We start from the raw sequence: 12,925 nt of genomic DNA, 5'->3' as shown, positions 1-12,925 counted from the left end.
ATAAAAATATATACACACTATATATCTATAAAATAGATATACATATACATACAGGTTTTATTTCAATGTTTATATATGTGTGCATATTAAAACACATATATTGCTTGTTTAAATATAATCGAACATTACTAAGCTTGGAAATAATGGATATCATTTCTTTGCAGCCTGACAAAAACATCAGCTGGAAAAGGGAATCATGAACAAAATGTACAAGCTGCTCTAAAGAAAAAAGGGAATGCGAGCAGCAATTCAGCAGCACAGCAAAAGGCTCAAAACACACCTACCAATTCTCCCAAGAACCAAGGTAAATTTTCACAGAGCAGTGAAACAGTCTCCCATTATTATGCAAAGCTTTGTCTTTTATTTTTTTTAGCATAAGCATCTGGCAAAATCTTCTGAACGGTTCTGTTTATTTTCATATTTCACTTTTGGTGACGATCCTAAACTGAAAAATGCAAATGAATGTGTGTCGACTTCAAAATACTTAAGATGCTCTTCACTGCCAATTGGTGTTTTCTTCCACTTGTTTAATCTGCTTTGCAGAGTCTTTTATTTGCTGATCCCCTGCACTTCTGCACTTGGAACCATGACTGAGTTCAACAGAAATTCTGTAGGTCAAGCATTTATAATATGCATCAAATATCAAATGCATCACTACTTTATGGACTGTTAGTTTATGCCTCCCTTTTTTGGCTATTCCTCCTAGGGGTAGCACTACTGATACTGACCTACCCCACACACTAATACTTTGTTTCAACAGCTATTTATATCAAATGTGGGAAATTACATTGTAGACCACAGAGAGAAAAGCCTGTGTTATAAAGATGCAAAGTGTTAAGGATGGACCTCTTTTTAATCCCATTTGGACTTGGCACTTACTGGAGGGGAAAGAATATCTGAGTTATGTTATCTTAAATGCATTATGATATAGAAAACACAGCTCCTGTCAATTTGTGGTCATTAAAGATCTTGCAGTATTTTCTGACTGAGCAGGGACACTAATTCTGGCATTCTAATCACATTATAACTAATGTAATTATTTTCTGCCTACTTTCATTTCCTTTGCTACATAAATTGAACACAGTACTCATCACTTCCTGTGCTAAGCTGCTGTGCAGTGTTTCTGTGCACTATTAGATGGCTGCTGCTTTCTGCTCCAGTGATGACTACCTCAGTTACAGGTTGAAGTAATTCCTTTACATATCATCTGTGAAGTGCTCTAGTTTTAAAGATGGCATGTAAATGCAAGATGGTAATTTTGGCTGCTCTTTGTTTAAGTTCTCAGTTCTCAATTCTTTAACAAGCCTTTAGTTACCTTAAACGTTGGGTAACTTGCTTCTCAACGCAAACACTAACATAAATTTGGTGACTATACTTTGACGTATACAATCTTTATAGTTTGGGTTTCTTTCTTATACTGTTTGTTAGGACCTCAGGGGGAATCACCAAATTCCCTGAAATCAGGAATGTCTCCAAAACATAACGAAGACAAAAATGTGTTACAACATTTGGTTCAGACAACACTCCCAGAAAAACATCCTTCAGCCAAGAAGAGGAGTGTTAAGCAGTCGCAAACACCTGTAGCAAAAGCCACTGCAAAAATAACACCTAAAACTCAGGCTCAGTCAAAGCACGCTGAGATTATGAATAATAAAGACCCAAAACCGAAAACAACTGTATTAAAATCTCAATCCTCTGCCCAAAAACATTCAAGGAGTGAATCTCCTGTTGTCCAGAAGAACGGTCACGTCTCTGAGCACAGAAGCTCAGGACAGAAACTTGAAAAAACCGTGGCTGACGCTGTGGCAGGACAGCCTCACGACAACAGCGAAAAGCAAAGTGCATCTTTAACATCTGTCATGGAAAGTAGCAGCCAAGATAAACTGGGGGCATCCTGTCAACCCAATAAACAAAAATTACCAGATCCTTCTGAAAATGGGGAATACAAAACACAATCTGAATCATCTTCTCCTCTAATTACAAAAGAAACTATTTCTAAACTGCACGTTTCACCGCAAAATGAAATGGAAGCAATACAACTTTGTGGAGATCAGACTGGCATGAAACAGCTTAAAGATACAGAGAAAGATTATAATAAAGCTGAACTTCACTGTCATGCAGAGTCTTCCAGTGATGGATACTCAGACTTTTCCAAGGAAACAAATCAGAAGGCTGCTGCTTCAGGAGAACCGGTGAAACATTCAAAAGCAAGAGAAGTCTGTAGTGAGCAAAGGGATAAATTAAACACTGAAGCAGGTCTTAACAACAGTGAAAATGCTTTAACAGTAACCAATAAAGAGGACAGAACATCATCTCCTCACGTCCATATGGAGGGATTTCTCACAGCTGATGAGCTGTGTGATGCATCAGCCTTGACCGAATACAAATCGGTTACAGCGGATTTAGATGATGTTTCAGAGTGCTCCACAGAACAAATAACAGAAAAATGTTCCCCTAGTTACACAGAGCCTATAGATCCTACAGAAATGCTAGAAAACCACGAAAATGCAGAAACTCCCTTTGGAGACCACTGGAGTAGTGGTACGGTAGATCCAAAAGAGAGTCCTGAATCAGATACCGGCAGTGCAACCACATCCTCTGATGATATAAAACCACGATCAGAAGACTATGATGCTGGAGGCTCTCAGGATGATGAAGGATCCAACGAAAGAGGGATTTCTAAATGCAGCACTATGTTATGCCACGATTTTCTTGGACGAAGCAGCAGTGACACAAGTACACCTGAGGAATTAAAAATTTACGACAGCAGCCTAAGAATAGAAGTAAAAATGAAAAAAGAGGGTTCTGATCTCTTCCGTGTTAATTCAACGAGTGATGATGAAATACCAAGAAAAAGACCTGAGATTTGGTCCCATCAAGGAGGTGCAAGGACCAATACTAGAGAAAGCAAAAGCTCTACTTTCCCCAATGCACAGTTTACGCAGGAAGCAGACCAAGTTTCTTCTTCCGCTGATGAAACAGAGGATGATAGATCTGAAGCAGAGAACATCGCAGAAAAGTTTCCTCCATCGAATGTTCCTCCTCCACAGTTTCAAGGAATCGATAATTTAGCTTTTGAAGACGCAACAGAACATGATACTGCAAGTCGCGACTTTTCTAAAACTAAACATTTCAAACGATCTGTTTTACTGTCAGTAGATGAATGTGAAGAACTGGGATCTGATGATAGAGTGGAAACTCGTACTTCGTGTCAGCATTCAGTAGATTCTCTTACTCCTTCAGAAGTATTTGACAGTGTTTCTCAAGAGCACCATGGAAAGACTTTTTATTCAAGATACTCCCTGGAAATTGAAGATGGATTCCTGGATTGCAAACAGCCTAAGGATAGAGACAATAGACCTGATAAGAGCGAAAGTTCTCCCCTACATCTTCATGGCACTGAAATCCCAGGGAAGGAGAATCAAGGTGCTTCAATGCCTGAACAGAATTGCCCAGAGAAAGTACATACAGCAGCTAGTCCATGTCCAGGAGAAAAACAAAATGTAAATACGAAGAATGAGGTGGCCAGTGAATTTCAGCAGTGCAATAATAAATACTTAGACAATGATGCAAAATCTCAAGAAAGACCGTGTCATTTGGATCTTCATCAGAGGGAAACTAATTCTGAAGTGCAAAAGAGCAGCTCTGCAAAACCTGTAGAAGGCAGTAAGAATCAGATACTGACTCAGGAAGGTCAAGTGAGAGACAGTCAACCAGCAACTACTGAATGCGCTAATACTGATTTACTTCCAGGTAATGTACAGAAATAGAAACATTCGGTCATTCAAAAATGAATTAATAGGGAAAGCTTTGGCAATTTGTCTGGGATTGAATCCTGAACTGAAGTAATTTTGGCTGAAACTATATTAAATTTAAATATTTTTTACTATTTCACTTGGGTAGAGAATGCCTGTCTGTTTGAAACATCCGCCAATACCCTGCTGTTCAATGAGAAACTTGACTACAGGAAAAGAGATTTTATGTAATGCTAAAAGAAAGATTGGATGCAGTTGTCTGTACTTGAGTTATTTTTGATCCAATCTAACATTGACAGCATCAGCTTTTGATGGAATCTTAGTATTTGTTTTGTCTGCTTGACAACATATAGTATGTCTGAATGGGATGTGCAATAACTACAGTAATAACCTTAACTAAAGCGCACTGAACTGTTTACCTTAACAGCTATATGCATTATTGTTGTAATTTATTTATTTATATATTATACACAAATTTGGATCCCTCTCCCGCTGAATATAACTGAGTATTTGCCATATGCATCAGTGGGAGCAGGTTTGAACTCTGATTTAGAGCTTATGAGATGTCTAAAATTCTAAATTTTACCAGTAAGAGCTTATTTCCTAAAAGAGAGATTATACTTAGAACTAATGCTTGTATACAGAAACGTTCTAACGTGTTTCACGTAGCTAGATGAATACTTGTCTAGTTGTTTGGTGTTTTGTCTTCTTTATACCAATAACTCGGTCTGTTTTTACCATCAAAAATATACAATAGTGTTGATTCCAACTATTGTGTATTCAAGAGTAACAAAACGCTGATGATGATCTGTGTTCAGCCAGACCACAGAACAAGAAGACATTCAAAGTTGTACAATTTTTTTTTAAGTTTGCTTGCCCTTGCCTGCAGCTGCCCTTGCATGTGCAGTGTAGAAATAAGCCTGTGGATAAACTGTTTTGGTTTTAATTCTCTTCTAAGCTGACATAGCTTAAGTCACCATTCAGTAATCATTCTCTATTAATTCCCTCCATGCACCTTCTGGTCTAAACTTAATTTATGTCGTAAATGAGAAATTTCATGTACATTAAGTGTATATTTACATTGTCATTTTCTGTATCAGAAACTTAATTATGGAGGTTACTGTTAATTGCCAGTGGTGATTACTGCTTTAACTTAATTTATAAATCATACTTTGTTTTTTATATAGGAAATAAATGCCTCAAATTTTGTCACTTTTGTATAACCCTCCATCCCCCCTTTTTTAACATGGTTGGATTGTCCTTCCTGAATGAGTTAAATTTTGCTCTACACAGCCCTGAGGGGAGGATCATCTACAATTTTTACATTGTACAGTATTGTGAATTATTTCAGGAGACATAGATGATTATGACACAATGGCACAAACCTGCATGTATGAGCATCGGCCTTCAAAAACCCTTTCTCCAATATATGAGATGGATGTTGGAGAAGCAATTGAGCAGAGGATGGATTCAGAAACAGCAGTTCTAGATGTGGAGTTTGAAGATCAGCAGTTTGCAGAACAGGACTGGACTCTCCTTAGGCAATTGTTATCTGAGCAGGACTCAAATATAGGTTTCAAAAACTCTGTTCCTGAAGACCTTAACTTAGCACAATGTCTCATCAATCAGACACTGTTTCTGGCACGAGATGGTTCGAATCCTCAGGGTACATCACAAGTTGACACATTCAGTAGGTGGACTGAACTTATGTCTCCACTTGATGACTCTTCAGCAAGCATTACAGTGGCAAGCTTTTCATCTGAAGACTGTTCATCCCCTCAAGGGGAATGGACCATTCTTGAACTGGAAACCCATCATTAAGGTGATCAAATGTTTGCAACTGAACTCCAACCCATTCCCCAAATCTATTTTTGATGAGTTGTTTCCATACAATAATGAAATACTGCATCAGTCAAGAACAAGCAATTCTTGATACTGAGGCAATCTTTCTGATATAATGAGGTAAATATGTTAATTTATAATCTAGATTTAATCACAATAAGTACAGTAATTTTTCAAGACTTAAATGTATGTCTTTTCTAAAAATGAACTTTTAAGCATGTATTTTCTAGAATTGTTAGATTAGATTATGTGAAAGAAAAATCTTGGTTTCCACTCTCCCTTTTATCTTCCTTTCTGACACTTAATATTCTCATTGAGCAAGAATTTAAAGATGACTGCACATTTACAAGAGCTATTCCTCTCCTTTCCCCCCACTCCCATATGGTGACTTCATTTTACAACAATAAAGATTCAGAATGGTTGTGTTGAAAGGTGATGTGTGCCAACACTGCTTTAAAGAATGGAAACATATACTTATGTTCCAAGAAAACATTTCAATATGAATCTGCCTTGGGCCTTATTAATATGAGCAGCTTGTTTCATCTGTTTCTTCCAGATTTGATTTCTGTATTTTTGGTTTTGTTTAGAAGCTTCCAATAAATTTCTTTTAATTGTCTTTCCTTTAAATGTAAGACTTCAGAGGGTCTGTGCTATAGGAAGAGCACTGTTTCTGTCTTGGAAATGCACATATTGAAGTAAATATTTTTAATGGCATAGTGCATTAATTCAGAGGAGTTGGTAGAATGCTGCTCCGGCTCTAAAAAAACACTATGTCTGGTATCTCCAAAAGGGTATCTCAGTCTGAAGTTACGGTCAGTGTTAGATCAGAAGTCTGGTCTAGAATTACCTTCAGGCCTCGATTCATTACACTTGCACCCTTCTGGCACTGTCTGAGGCATAGCAAGATTCTCAGAAGTTTGGGTTTGTTTCCTCTCGTAGATGCTATGTTTTTGTAGGAGTAACAGAATTCTTGCATCTTCATTAATACTGCCAGTGTGGCATTTATATTGAAACTAAATGTCAACATAATCATTCTTCTGACTAAGAGTTGAAATAGGATATACTTAGTGCTGTTCATTCTGCTGCTTTTGGCTCTTAATTTGGGTGTGGACAGGGCAGTCTTTTCTGATTTGAGGGGGGAGGAAAGGAGTGAGAAATTATTTGTAATTCATCCCAAGTCAGAACTCCTCCTGAAACACACAGGGTTTTTATCGAGGCCCTCTAAGATATCTGCATTATGGAAATAGTGGGGCTTGTCTTTCACACAGCTTAAAATCTAAACAGGAGGTATTCTACCTCCTCTTAGTCATTAACAGAAGTGCCTTTAAAAGTGGGTGCTATATGGCAGTAAAAAGCTACTAACATTTTGTAATTGTTAAAACTATTGAAGTGCACAACTTAAGCCATCTGTAACCACTGATAATATGGTCAGTTTTGCAAGCTTTTGCACAATTCCAACAGTGCACCTTAATTTTCTTTAGAAACTTCATTTCTTTTCAGTCAGAAACTCTCAGTTGCGTGGAAATATTATGTTGTCCCAGCATATGACTAAAGTAGTTATGACTTGGTTTATAATAAAGATCTCTGAAGCAAAACAGTTTACCTAGAAAGCCACTTTGTTGAACTTCTGATACAGAAGTAAGAGTGACGTTTTATTTTCCCCAAATTAAATGAAGAATTTTATCTCATTCTTTAATATCAAGACAGGAAGAGGGAAAAAACAAACCAGGAAAACTTTATTTTCTCTTTATGTCAATGACGAAAGACATGAAACTCATGGAAGGAAGGTGTTCAGTCTCATAATATAATGAAAATCTTTCCTGTACTCTTTTAGCAGCATAAATAGTCTGAGATATAGTTCAGAATATTTTAGATGTAACATGCTCTATGTATCCCAGTCTTCATATTGGGTGAGTTAGGAGAAACTTCAGAAGTGCAAATCATCAAGAAAACCTGTTTTTTTACCTTAAGGTTTACAACATCTATCAACAACTGATAATCGTTTGGATAAGTGAATGAACTATAGTATTAGCCATAGTAAAAGATAAAGCTCTAGAGAAGCTCTTACAGAAGGCTGAGGAATGGTGTTTTTCAATTTCTGTGTAAAAGACAAGAAGTCGTTTAAAATAAAGTTTAATCAACTTTAAAATCCTGATGATAGTCTGGTAGTGGACATTCATGTGTTAAACAATGAAACTATGGGAGGGAAAAGATAAAGGATTAGGAAAAGTGGCAGAAAGTGAAAGAAGGGTCCCTTTTTGTCTATTTTTTTGCTTTACCTGTATTTTTAACTTCATACTGAATTGAAAAAGTAACACTGAAAAGTGACATACAAAGTTCCATGTTTATCATAGGAAATACAATCACCTATAGAGTTTTAATTTTTTTTCTTTGTATTTACTTTTCCAGTTGTATGAAAGTTAAATTAGCTTCCTTCTTCAAGTCCTCAATGACGTTGTTGCAATTCCTGTAACAGTGTTGCAGTGGATCAGTGATTAGGATTTGGTGTATTGTTCGGTTGGTGCATACGCAGCCATAGAATTCAGCTTCCCACAGCCAAATAGTTTCTGTAGAAGTAGCAGGAATAGAAAGTGGTATTGTTTTTAATTCGCGTTACCAGAGTGCCTGTGGGGCTTAATCAGACCAGCATCCCACTGGCTAGACATTCTGCAAACATGGAACAAAAACAAGGACTTCCCACAGAGTGGTTATAATCCAAGTTAAGACAAAAGACAAAAACAAAACACGGATGGAAAAGTAAAATGAGAGTGTCAATATTTGTCTAGATGATTAGCTATGGTTTCAGCGCACCATCAGTTTAAATGTTGTCATTTTATCGTTCTGTATACATTATGAGAAGGGGAAATGGGAGGGTGAGATTTGGAGGCTGGATAATGAGGGAGCTGTGAGGACCTATATTCCTGACCAGCCCTGTGTGTTAGCTAAACTCTTTTCCTCTTTGACCTTGTTTAGCAGTCTCTCCTCATTCAGGAGCTTTAAGCAGGTAGAGGTGGCTATCTGTTTAATAGTATCAGTCACTTGAGTTCTCTGGAGTCCTGCTCATGCCTCCTGACAGTGATTTTGTCACTGTATTGGTGTCTCCTCCAAAACATGAGAGAAGTGAGAGAATGAAAACTTCATATACAAACAATTAAAGCTCCAAGTTAAGAGTGATTAAGAGGTCCTGAATGACCACTAAAGTAAAGACAAAGTATGTCCATCTGATGAAACAGTGAAAGTATCAGTGAAGAAACTAAAGAACAAGATAGCATAGTCAAAATAATGTTTAAGAATTTACCTTTGCAGTAGTATTTTGAATGAGTAAGAACAGCGAAATTGCTTTGTCAAATCCTGTTGCAGTTAACAGGTGATAATAATAGCTTACATGAGATTGTTATGTGAATGGGTAAAGATGTCTGTACCCTACAGGTAGTAACAAGAAATTTAGTGAAACATCAGTGAAATTAAGAGGTGAGGACTCAGAAATCAGAGTTTAAGATAATTACCCGGTTTTTGCCTACCTTGAATGACATGTTACAAAAATGAAAAATAAGGAAGGATGTTTTATGTGTATAGATTACTAAGTTTAAAATAGGCTAGACCTCTAAAAAGTGATGTCAGTAGGCGTAATTACTTTTTTTTGCTTGGAAAATTAGAGTCTAGTCTGGACTAGAGAAGCAGCTCTGCAGGTTTTTCACATACAGATGCTAGCTACAATAGTATTTGTGGAATAAATCACCGACAGATAGATTGCAGAGGGAAAAGAGAAGAAAACTGAAGCCATACACTTGGAACCACTACAGGAAATTGAGCAAAGTGGAGTTTCTTCCAAATTATCAGCTAAAAAAAACAATTAGGGAAGCAAAGGAAATAAAGATGGTTACAGGAGTCAAATGAGGATGACAGGATGTAAGGGGAAAAGTGCTGCTGGCTTCATTGCAGATGGCCCACAGACTGATGAGTATAAAACAGCAGCTTAAGGCTGGTTAAGAACATGTTCTTAAGGACTGTGATCAAAATGAGATACCGACTTCCTAAGAATGAAAGGCAGGCAGATGCCAGTTTGGTAGAGTATGACAGAACTGCAGGAAGGAAACTGAGCTTAACCATTAAAGAGAGGCAACAGTTAGAAAAGCACATCAGTTAATATACTTTTTTAAAGGCATGGGATTATACCATATTTCTATAGTGTAGCAAAAGAAATTAGGCAGCTAAGACCTAAAGTGAAGATCAGGAGAGGTAAGTACACATGAAATTACATCAGCAGGCAGGCTGGGCTCCTACCACAAATGATCAGATAAAAGCGTAAGAAAAGACAAACATCTGCTTTTGTGGTAGGGGTAGTGGAAAGGACACTCCATGTATTCATCATTTTTCTCTTAGAAACACTTGCTGTAGAATCATAGAATTACCAAAAAATGCAGGCTTGAAGGGACCTCCAAACGTCTACAGTCTAACCTACTAAAAGCAGGGTAACTTCAAAGTTAGATCAGGTTGCTAGGGCTATCGAGGTCCATAGCGTGTAAAAGGGTCATGAAGTTGGCAGACAGGAACATGGTGCTCACAGGAAACAGTTATTTGTGATAAAAATATATTCTCATTATAAATAATAATAAATTGACATTAGGTATTGTTGGAAAACATTAGTAATGAAGGACAAGAAATAGAGCTTCCTTGCAATATTTTTAATTACTGGATGATAGTGACAAAACTGTAAGTTTAATAATCTTGTTCCGCAGTTTTAAAGGATTTAAATTATTTCAAAATTACACTGTATTTTTTGAGTTTGCAGATTTTATTATTATTTTGGAGGAACTAGTGGGCAAGAGAACTTCCCATGTTTCTCACACAAGGACTGTCTATAGGATCTGTTTCCTTAGTGTTGTCATCTCAGTTTCTTTCAGGGAATAATAACAAAATATAATAATAATGCACTTGTTCTAGGTACAGATTGCAGGAGACTATTTTAAAACTTTGAGTATGTATTATTGCCATCTGGAAAATAATTAATAGCATGCTTATTCTACTTTGCTTCAGAAAATCTAAACCCTTGCATGAAGGAATTAAGAACTGCTATTCTGTTCATCTGTTGCTCAGAACCAAGCCATTTAAGAAGTCATTATTTTGCTTCCACTAATGTCAAAGGAAGAACGCTGTTGACCTCAGCAGAAGCAGGTTCAGGGCTTAACTATATTAATGCATGTACTAGAAATGCTATTTTCCAATATATCTATTTCATAGTCTTCTAGTTTTACTCTACTAATAACATTGTACAAGTGTAGATGTGACAAATTGCAGCTAGAAAGACTTCGATTTAGGAGTCATAATTGTATCCATTCTGTTAATATTTCATGACTGGGGCAATTTAACATTTGTACATTGATAGATGACATTCTTGCCAGGACTACACGGGAACTGAGGACAAAAGACAGAATGAGAAGTAGCAGCTTTGTTACAACAGATGATTCCATGGAAATGGGCTTTTAGATTTGAAATCCAACATAATTAGAAGCTTTCATCTCTTGCAGAAAAATCCATACTGGTTTTCAGCTCTATCTCTTGAACACAAGCTAAATATACTAGTTTTGAAAAATAAGCTTTAATGTGTTCAGTTTTGGAAAAATTACAGCTCAAAACTATTTGGCCAATTTCAAACCAAGCCTCCTATCAACAACTACTACATGTGTTACTACATGTAAACCTGTAACAGAGGAAAGCGATCGATATAAAAAGTGGGTACCAACTGGCGAAAAAATACTGGGGTTTTATAGTTTTTGGTTTTGTTTTTTTTACCTCTGGTACCTAATAATTGAAGAAGCTATACAGTGCATGCATGCATGCACACAAACCTGTTTATTTCTTCCATTTGACCTTCCTTTTATACTTTGTTTTGTAATCTTTTCTGTATAGTCAGTTAGGCCACAGTTCTGTGAACATGGGAACAAATCCACTTAAACATTTGTGTATTGGCTTTCATGTTAACATTCACTTTCCAGGAAGGGTAATGGAACTGGCACTGGGGGCAGGCACTGTGCATACTTGTGTTTTTATGTGGTACTCAACTTAATGAGGTTCTAATCCCGATGAACCATCTGGACACAGTTAAAGTATGAAATAATAATGAAATTCCATTAAGTTGCTTTCCTGTTCTCCTTCATTTATTGCTGAAGTTCCCAGCTCAGAAGATTGTTCCATTAGAGAAATCAAAGTCCTAAGAAATGTAACTTTTTGCATTATGTGCAGCAAAAGATCTTTCACCGTTGCACCTTAAGTAAGAATACTGATCAGATCTTCAATAACTGACACCTCAGTATTTGGAGGGGTGGGTGCTGACTATAACTCAGTAACTAGATACATTTAACAAGGACATTGATGGTGAAGAGTTTTTGTATGTTAACAGCAGATGACTGGTAACTGGATTAGAGTGAGTGCATATTCTGGTGAACCTGAGCAGAAGCTTACATGTACAAATCTGGGGCCTGAGCCCAGTTACCCAGGTAGTCCATCAGGTTTTACGTTTATGCACACAAGTGAAAGTGACTCTGACTTCTCAGCTCCCACTGAAATTAGTGTGGTTTTTACACTTACAGAAATCAGTATATTTTAAAGTGTCTGAACAGAGAGACTGGTAACCCAAGTGAAAATCTCATCTCATACAACTTAACTTTCTAACTGTATAAGCCAGTTTTGAGACTGATCTCACCAAATTACTTAAATCTACAGAATCCTCGTTTCTGCGATTCTTATTTAGCCATTTCTGTGATTTTTCTTACATTTGTGTTTAATGAAATAATTTTAGTTCGTCACTTCTTTTATCATAGAACCCTCTTTAGAGTGTGGCGTAGTATCCTGCCTCTCAGTAGAATGATATCACTGTGCTTAAGGTCAGTATAAATAGGACAAACCATAAGTACATGCCCGTTTCAGTGTAGCAAGTGTAAAATCTTCTCGTTATCTTCATAGAATGAGGTAATTTCATGTCCACGAACATGAGACCCACCTGTAAGTCAAACTTCCTACCTGTAACAAAATGACCTCCTGTATCTTTGTGGTAAAGAAGGAAACATCAATCTCTGTTTTCTGGATTATCATGTTCTAGTCATCAAGATTAATCCTATACAGGTATAATGGGATGCATCTGGAGAAAAGTTTGAGTCACTACCTGTAGTCCATGGCTTTATGGTTCTAGAATATTCTGACCTCTCAGTCTTTGGGAGGGTGAGGGGATGTGTTAAGCTCGCAAACTGAATGCTTGCATGTTTTCCACCTGCCTGCTTTTCAAACCTAGATAACTAGCTGGGGCCTAAGTGACCATATTTCCAAATGAC

The 12,925-nt window shown here is 37.0% G+C and overlaps 1 protein-coding gene across 1 annotated transcript; it reads left to right on the top strand.

The window, feature by feature from the left end:
- Window positions 1–164: 164 nt before the first annotated feature.
- On the top strand, window positions 165–5,576 carry KIAA1107 (KIAA1107 ortholog; the record flags this gene model as incomplete). The annotated part of the gene is made up of 3 exons (XM_010182667.1): window positions 165–304; window positions 1,429–3,753; window positions 5,107–5,576. Coding segments are annotated over 3 exons (2,935 nt in total), but the record flags the coding sequence as incomplete, so codon positions are not given.
- Between the last annotated feature and the right edge of the window lie 7,349 nt (window positions 5,577–12,925).

This window comes from Mesitornis unicolor, unplaced genomic scaffold (assembly GCF_000695765.1).
Source record: "Mesitornis unicolor isolate BGI_N332 unplaced genomic scaffold, ASM69576v1 scaffold52164, whole genome shotgun sequence".
Taxonomy (NCBI): Eukaryota; Metazoa; Chordata; class Aves; order Mesitornithiformes; family Mesitornithidae; genus Mesitornis; species Mesitornis unicolor.
The sequence above is the reverse complement of the archived record's forward strand: the minus strand, read 5'-3'. Positions and strand labels throughout refer to the sequence as shown.